Consider the following 9,504-nt stretch of genomic DNA (forward strand, 5'->3'; position numbering starts at 1 on the left):
GAAGAAACTCCAAATAGAACAATCATCGCGCTCACGTCAAAATATCGCTTTACCTATACCTGGAACTGTTGTTGTAGTAATCTGTGAGCCACACGGACTCAACAATCTCATTTCCAAAGGTATCAAGACAAGCGAATCCTAATGGGTGAGGTATAGTTAAGTGGTGAGGCCGCAACAAACACTAAGCATTTATTTCAGTGAATAACTTATAAGTACAAGAACAAGAGCGGGGTTGATCTACAAATAAAAGGACGTTAAATAATAATAATAATCAAGAAGTGATCCTGGACACCTACAAACGATCAAACATAACCCCACCGTGTCTTCTCTCGGATTCAAAACACATGAGTAGATACAGTCATGGTTACACACATAGTTGGCATTTTAATTGATTTTACTTTGACCAAGTGTTAAACAAAGTTTTCAAGTTGCCAGATAACTGCGGGTGAAAGTACGTGGATGTCGCCTAGAGGGGGTGAATATGCGCTTTAAAACAATTATGATTTAGGCTTGCACAAATGCGGAATAAAACTAACGTTTAATTTGTCAAGCACAAAACCTAAAACAACTAGGCTCACCTATGTGCACCAATGACTTATGCTAAGCAAGATAAAGAACTAAGTGATAGCAATATATATAACTAGAAACAATACGGCTATCACAAAGTAAAGTGCATAAGTAAAGGGCTCAGGTAAGATATAACCAAGGCACACACAGACGATGATGTATCCCGAAGTTCACACCCTTGCGGATGCTAATATCCGTTTGGAGCAGTGTGGAGGTACAATGCTCCCCAAGATGACACTAAGGCCACCATAATCTTCTCACGCCCTCGCACAATGCAAGATGTCGTAATTCCACTAAGGTAACCTTGAGGGCGGTCACCGAACCCGTACAAACAAGGTTGGGGCAATCTACACAACTTAATTGGAGGCTCCCAACAACACCACGAAGCTTCACCACAATGGAATATGGCTTCAAGGTAACCTCAAATGCTCGGGGAAATCTCCACATCCTAATTGGAGACCCCGAAGCTTGCCCGGAGCTTTACACCACAATGATTGAGCTCCGAGGCACCACCAAGCTTCTAGGATGCCAAAGCATCCAAGAAGAACAAGTATTAGGGTACCAAGCACCCAAGAGTATAAAGCTTCTCAAACTTCACTTCCTCGTATCACCGTGGAGAACTCAAACCTATGCACCAAATGCAATGGGAAGGGCACATAGAGTCCCCAAGTCCTTCTCTCCTAAATCCCTCCACAACAACTAATGCTACAGAAGAAAATGAGAGGAAGAACAGAGAAGAAAACGAATAACTTCATGATCTAGATCCGAGGGGTTCCCCTCACAAAGAGGAGAAAGTGATTGGTGGAAATATGGATCTAGATCTCCTCTCTCTTTTCCCTCAAGAACTAGCAATACTAATTGGAGGAATTGACAGTTACCAAGCTCAAAGAAGGTCAACAATGGGGGCAAAAACGAGCTCAAGAGTTGGGGAACCATTGGGGAAGAAGACCCCCTTAAATAGGTTTCCACAAATCTGCCTGCTATGTGTAGAATTACATAGGAGCGGTACAACAAGTGATGCGGGCGGTACAACCGGCATGACCGGTACAACCGCCCAACCACCACGCAACCATCGGACCACAATAGAACGTGGCCAATGGTTCCACCGCAGTGCAACCGCTCAACTCGAGCACTGGACACGGTAAAGTCCCAAGCAGTATAATCGTCTGGAACACCGGTAGTACCGGGCTATATAAAATAGCAGTACAACCGATCCACGTTCGCCCAACAACCAGAGCTCAACAGAACTGTGTCTGGTTGAAGCTCAATGCTGGGCCAGGTTCAACCGCCCAGGACTGCCAACGTGGGTCATCCAGCTATGGGTTGTACAACCGCCCGGGGGCAATGGTACAACTGCTCGGGACCAATCAATGGCAGCACCCCAAGTGTATCACCCCTGGAGTGGTGGTTACAACAGATGACACGAGCGAGTGGTACAATCGCTAGGGTTAGTGGTACAACCGTATCAAGAAAATAGGTGAGACCACAACTCCCATAACTTTTGCAAATGAGCTCCAAATTGAGCAAACTCAAGCTTGTTGGATTCAGGAGTGCCATAACTTAATAAGAAGAGGCACTTATGAAAATGCCAATGATATAGAGATGTGAAACCTCTATGAATGAATAACTGGCAAAAACTCCAACATCGAAAGCATCATCAAAGATGCATATGGGCACTTTTTTATGAACTCGAGCTTGTCATGAAGATGGCCATAAGCTCTACAACACACAAAGAGAACCACCAAACAAGAACCAAGAAAGATGATGAAAGGATGCAAATGGTTTGAGCTCTCAATGAACGATACGATCAAGCTACTCACTTGAGATCCCCCCTTGACAATACAACAATCTATCCTAAAATAGAAAAACCTATCAAGGGCAAGCCTATACCTTGCACATAGTCCGCTTGAGCTAGATGATGACGATCTTAACTTCCTCAAGATGGACTACCTTTCTTGATGGCGTTGGATCGATGAAGACTAGATGATTGCTCCCCCATACTCCACTATGGGTGAGCCACTCTTAAGCACATCTTCATAAGTCCACTGCCACCACAATGACGGCAAGCTTCAAGCATGATATCTTCATGATGCTCCACTTGAACTTGCACACCGCAATCTTGATGACTATCACCACTTGATGTCATCCTTCATGGGTTGTACGAGATCTTCCTCTTGACGCACACCCATGGAAACACACCTAACCCCACATAGAACTCTCACGAAGACCATGGGTTAGTACACAAGCGTAATGGACAATTCTTACCATCCCATGGGATCGCTTGATCCCTCTCGGTACATCTTGTACGCTTTGTGTGTTGAGAAACTTGATTGATATTTGACTTAGTCTTGATCAACCTTGTGTCTTTATGACCAATCTTTGGATAAAGCCTTGAATACAACCTTGGTCATCATATAAAATCCTTGAAACCAACAGATGGACTTCAAGAAGTACCAATGGACAAATTCTACAAATCTAACTTAAGGCAACCATTAGTCCATAGGAATTTTCATCAATTACCAAAACCACATATGGATAAATATGCTCTAACAGCAGGCACGACTCTCAGAAAGATTTAACCCTGCATGGTTGCTCCAACTCATCCATCACAAACTAGCCACAAGCTGCATGGAAAACCTCAACCACGGAAAACTCGTAGTCTCCTCGGAATCTCGGTGGAAGACCTCGGCCACTAGATAGCCCAAAGTATCCTCGAAATCCCGGTGCACAAGATATTTTGTAAAAGGTAAAACAGATCCAGCAAGGTCATTCGGCATGCCGACAAACTCGATAGGAGACCCGTATCTCGTTCTCAGGGCACGACCGGATGAGCTTGACATCGGGTTGGCTGAGACCCCGAGAGACCAGGGGGCGCCGGACATCGCTCAGTTTCAACAACACTCATGAGAGCACTGGCCTGGGTTGTTGATTAATTATCCATGGGTTAATTACTCGCTATGCGGGTTCATTAATTATTAGGCAAATGTAGTACCAAAGTTCGGCCCTGCCGGAAGAGTTTTAAACTAAAACGAATTATGTAGGGGTTCCCCATAACAACCCCAACCATGTTAGAAGCACTCAATATGGAACATAACACCGATAAACAAGTAACTAGGGCGGTAAATGTGGAACAAAACACCGAGCAAAAGGAAACAACCTACATCTGCAACTAGCAACGCTATAAGAATGGCTGAGCAACCGGTAACATAGCCAAACAAAGGTTTGCTGGGATTTGGAGGGGGGTAGAGGCTTTTCATGGCAATGTTGGGAGTCTTGACAATCAAGTGGTAGGTAAAGAGACATAACGATAAAAGCGAGGCAACTAGCATAGCAATGATAGTAATGGTATCTAGGGAAATGATCATCTTGCCTAATACCCGCTTGGAAGAAGAATGAATCCGTGAAGTAGACGAACCAATGTAGATGCACGAATCCTCACACTCCGAAGCGGTTTCGAAACTCTATCGAGAAGAAACAATCCGGAAACAAACAATCAACACATGATAAACACCACAACATATGCATGCCATGATGCACAAACAAAAATGATGTATGTCCATTTAGTTATGCAAGGCATGACAAAGTACAACAATCAACTTCTACACATTAAGTGAAGCTCAATATGCAATGAGTTGCATATTGATGAAACTCCACATTTGAATTACTTAGTTCACTCCCGTTTAGGTACACGACAACGTTAAATGTTGTTAAACAGGACAAGAGGTGAAGCATAAATAAACTATACTATCGAGGAATTTTAAATGAGGTCGGAAACAACTTATAGTATTTCTGAAGCGACCCTATAAGTTAATTTCTAAATTGATCCAGATGTGAACTAAACACATTTTATATTTATTAAGTAGGAAAATAAATTGCAGCATGTGATTCTACACGTCATTCCAGTCGATTTACATATATAGATCATTTAAAACGGAGCTAAGGACTAAACGATATAACCAACACAAGATGAATATGTCATGAATGCAAAATGTATGCAAATGACAACCACAAGCATGTTAAATCAAGGATGCAGCAGGATATTATGAAATTACATGAGCTTTACTTAGAGTTTAAGGTTGCATTAACCACTCGGCATACTTAGGCAAATCAAATTTAAACTCTTCTATTCGAGGATCACTCGGAGGACAATGGAACCACATCTTCAAGGAAAGTGTCGATGTCGATCCCGTGTGCGATCCGAGTGGCAGCCTCCATGAAGATCTCCATGAAGTCCTCAAACTTGGCGTTTTTCCTATTGGCGACATTGAGGTTGTTCATCTTCTCCTCGTCCACTCCCTTGCAATGAATGCAGACAAGTGAGAGGATGATGTCAACTCTCGTGTGGTCTACTGACTTCTTGCAAGATTGCACTCACCTGGCAACCTCCTTCACTTGGTCGATGATGGCCTACAAGTCCTTTGAGAATTCCTCGCCAGGGGAAACTTCTCGATTGATCTCCGAGATAGCTGAACTGAGCCACTTGAAATGGACGAGCACCTGCTCGATACGATCCTCCAAACGGAGAAGGGACGGAGCCGAGCTGTCCCTGAGAATCCCCCGCAATGGATCCAATTCCCTCTCGATCTTCTCAGTCTCCTCGTCGATGTTGAAGCATAAATATGGAAAATTAATTGACAAAATAAATCAAATATCACTCGAAAGTTGCCAAGACAATGTGAGAATCACTCGGGTCGGGGACGTACATTTAAGGTTTTCGCTCATGTCCCTACCAAAGTCTTCAATGAACTGCTCCAGTTCAAGCTTCTTGGCTATGATATGCTTAAACTTAGATTCCCACTCGGCATAGTGCTTCTTCAGTACAACAAGTTCCTCAGCGGACTTCTTCGCGGCAGTTTCCAAGGTTTACTTTTCTTCCTTCAGTTTTGCGACCGACTTCAACTTGCCGCCGGCCGCCTTGGTCTTATGATTGGCTTCCTTCCAAGCGGACGCCAGTTCATTGTCCCTCTTCTCAAGGGCCTCTTTCATGGTAACTAAAGAAATAGAACTCTTCAGCCTCTCATCAATTTGATAATTTTCGCTACGGACATCTCGTAAAATAGCCCCAGTCGGACAGGGAGAGAGAACAAATACTAAGCTAGTCGGATGTAAAGTGCTTACCTTCCAGTGAGCGCTTCTCGTGCTCCAGGCGCACGCTTTTGTCTTTCTCGACTTCGAGGCTGAGGCGCACATTCCACACCTTCTTATCCATGGCATCATAACGGCTCCCGAGCTCACATACATTCTGCGAGCAGAAAACACAATTAGTCAAAATTTAGCAATGGAAACTCTAAGACTACCGCCGACTGCTTCAGTTGATGACACTCTCGGGGACTACACCCAGTGGGTGTGCTCAGTGCCCTCACTAGAGAGATGAAGATATATAGAAAAGGTTATGTACCCTAAGAATCTATGTCAAATCAAAATATGAACTAATACTACTGCTGGCTACTTCATTCGATGACAGTCTCGGGGACTACACCCAGCGGGTGCACTCAGCGTGCCCCCACTGGCATGGAACATCGAGTGGGTGTGCTCCGTGCAAACCCACTTGCGAATAAAACAAAAATACATACAAAGGAAAAAAAACTCTCGACTGATATCAACATTCACAAGGGTACTTACCCAAATGTTCTTCCCTAGGGCTTCACTAGCGCTATATGCCTCCTTCAGTCGTCCGGTCATTAGCTCCAACTGGACTGTAATGCCCAAGATGTGTTCTTATCCTTATTTTGGCATGAGGGCCTTGACAGGGATAAAAGCGCATCTCGTTGTTTTGCAAGAATGAATATCATTACAAGTACATGTACTGAAAAGATGAGATATATGGAATTGGCTTACATTCACCACAAGCTACATCAGAGTCACAACAGTACAATACATAAACATCATGAAGAAGAGCAGGGTCCGACTACGGACGAAAACAAACGATAAAAGAACGACGTCCATCCTTGCTATCCCAGGCTGACGACCTGGAACCCATCCTAGATCGATGAAGAGAAAGAAGAAGAAACTCCAAATGGCCAATCATCGCGCTCACGTCTTAATATCACTTTACCTATACCTGGAACTGGTGTTGTAGTAATCTGTGAGCCACAGGGGACTCAGCAATCTCATTTCCAAAGGTATCAAGACTAGCAAGGCTTAATGAGTGAGGTATGGTTAAGTGGTGAGGCTGCAACAAGCGAATAAGCATTTATATGAGGTGGCTAACTTACGTGTACAGAATAAGAGGGGGGAAGATCTACGCATAGCAGACGCGAACTACTGATGATCAAATGAATGATCATGAACACCTACTTACATCAAACATAACCCCATTGTGTCCTCGATCGGAGAAGGAGCTCATGAAAGAGACGGTCACGGTTACACACTCAGTTGGCATATTTTATTTAAGCTTACTTCAAATTATCTAGAACAAGATGTTAAACAAAGTTTCTACGTTGCCACATAACTGCGGGCATGGCTTTCCGAAAGATTTAACCCTGCAGGGGTGCTCCAGCTAGTCCATCATAAATTACCACAAGCTGCATAGAAAGCCTCAGTCACGAAACTCGTGACTTCGTCGGATTCCTTAGTGGAAAACCTCAACTCTGAGATTACCCAAAGTATCACTGGAATCCCGATGCACAAGACATTCGTCAAAGGTAAAACTAATCCAGCAAGGCCACCCGGTGTGTCGACGAACCCGATAGGAGCCGCGTATCTCGTTCTCAGGACACAATCGTCTATGCATAGTGGATGATAGCCAAACGCTCGAGTTGCCCCGAGGTGGCACCGCCGACTGCTAGGTAGGTGGACCAACACTCATGAGGAGCACTGGCCCAGGGGTTGATTAAATTTGCTCGGGTTAATTACTCCCTATGTGGTTCATTAGTTATTAGGCAAATGTAGTACCAAAGTTGGGCCTTGCTAGACGAGTTTTATCCCAAAACAAAAATCAAGGGGGTTCCCATAACAACCCCGATCGTGTTAGGAGCGCTCAAATATGGAATATAACACTGGTAGCCGGAACTAAGGGGCAAAGGTGTAACAAAACACCAGGTTAGAAAGGCCGAGCCTTCCACCTTTTACCAAGTATATAGGTGCATTAAATTAATTAGCAATTAATAGGGTGATATGACAAGGAACCCATGTTATCACATGGAAACAACTGGACCTGTAACTAGCAATGCTAACATATACTTAAGCAAGCCGTAACATAGCCAATCAGTGGTTTGCTAGATTGTGAACAGGTTGAAGGGTTCATGGCAATGTTGAGAGGATGACATTTAACACGTGGTAGGCAACGAGACATAGCGATAGAAACGAAACAACTAGCATGGCAATGATAGTAATGATATCTGGGGAAATGGTTATCTTGCCTGAGATCCCTCTTGGAAGAAGAACAACTCCGTGAAGCCGACGAACCGACGTAGTCGAACGGGTCCTCACATTCCGACACGCTTGCGGAACTCCATCGAGACGGGGCAAACCGGCAACAAGCATCAACACAGATATTCACCACGGCAAATGCACGACATGACGCACAACCTGATATGATGTATGATTAGTTCAAATATGCAAGGCATGCCATGTCAATTCACCTCACGCAAACACTACACATTAAGTGAAGCTCGATATGCAACAAGTTGCATATCGACGAAACTCCACGTTTAATTGTTTAGTTCACTCCCGTTTAGGAACACTATAATATTAAAATGTTGTTAACATGGCAAGGGGTGAAGCACAAATTAATCTACCTATCTAGGCATTTTAAATATGGCCGGAAACAACTTATAGCATCTCCGAGATGACCCCATGCGTTAAATTCTAATTCTGTCCAGATTTGTCCTAATCACATTTTAAGTATGTTAAACAGCGAAACAAAGTGGAGCATGTGATTCTACACGTCATTCTACTCGATTTACATATACAGATCATCTCCAACGGAGCTACGGATCAAAAGTTACGAGTAAAATGACATTAGCACGATACGACACGCAAAACGATGCAACCAACAAGCTTAACCGTTTTAATCATGCATGAGAGTGGGAAAATATTAATCCACATAAAATTCTAGTCAAGTTACATATTTAAATCACTCTGATCCGACACACGGATTGAAAACTACGCGCGTTTGAAAACATGTCATTTTCCTGAAAATAAATAAATTCGCAGGCTCGAAAGAAAAAAACTACTATGGGCCGAATGTGGAACAAGCCTAAGCAGGGCAAAGCGGCAGATAACTATAACACGCCGGGTGCAGGGAATAACCGGGGCTCGGGCTGGCTCACCTTGGGCTCGGCCCAGGGCGACGGAGGGAAGGTAGGTCAAGGCGTGGCCAGAACTGGGCCACGGAGGAGTCGTGCCGTGGCTGAAGCTGGGCCGAACCAAGTCGGTCCACGCGGGCGACCAAGGCAGCCCAGCCGGCCTCGCTGCCAATCCGAGCTGGATCGAGGAGAGGTGCTGGCGTCGGTTCCAGCAAGGGCGGCCTTCGGCGCTGGTTCACGACGGCGGGGCTCCGGTCGGCGACAAACGGGCGCCTGCAGTGCTAAATAGGAAAAGCCCATTAATTTTTGCGTCCCCTGCCTGACTCCCTCTGTTGTTTGGGCTGCCACTTCAGTCGGGCCGACTTCCAGCGAGGTCGATCGATGGGCTGAGGCCCAGGCGAGTCATGAAAGATCATTTTAGCGAAACTTTTAGTGCTAACGTATAATCAAAATCATATTACGATGGAATAGAAACATTAGCCCGAAGGTGAAGGGGCAGAAGCAATAGCCTTTTTTTATTATTACTAGCAAAAATGTCCGTGCGTTGCAATGGGTAAAACAAATCTGTACGGCCACAATATCCACCTATTAACAACAAACGTGATCGATCCTAATCGTCCACGTCGTCTATAGTAGAAACAGTGACCCATCTTCAGTTTCGACACTATGGGCAATGTTTTGAATTTGG

General features: G+C 44.5%; 1 protein-coding gene across 1 annotated transcript; it reads right to left on the minus strand.

Moving 5' to 3' along the window:
- Positions 1-4,583: 4,583 nt before the first annotated feature.
- Positions 4,584-6,336, minus strand: LOC123401838. The gene is made up of 4 exons (XM_045095691.1): positions 6,190-6,336; positions 5,686-5,809; positions 4,943-5,558; positions 4,584-4,863 (listed from the first exon to the last, which is right to left on the minus strand). Exons 1-3 carry the CDS (start codon positions 6,247-6,249, stop codon positions 5,431-5,433), a joined length of 312 nt encoding a protein of 103 aa, XP_044951626.1. The 5' UTR covers positions 6,250-6,336; the 3' UTR covers positions 4,584-4,863; positions 4,943-5,430.
- Positions 6,337-9,504: the final 3,168 nt, after the last annotated feature.

This window comes from Hordeum vulgare, chromosome 6H (genome assembly GCF_904849725.1).
Source record: "Hordeum vulgare subsp. vulgare chromosome 6H, MorexV3_pseudomolecules_assembly, whole genome shotgun sequence".
NCBI classification, from domain to species: Eukaryota; Viridiplantae; Streptophyta; class Magnoliopsida; order Poales; family Poaceae; genus Hordeum; species Hordeum vulgare.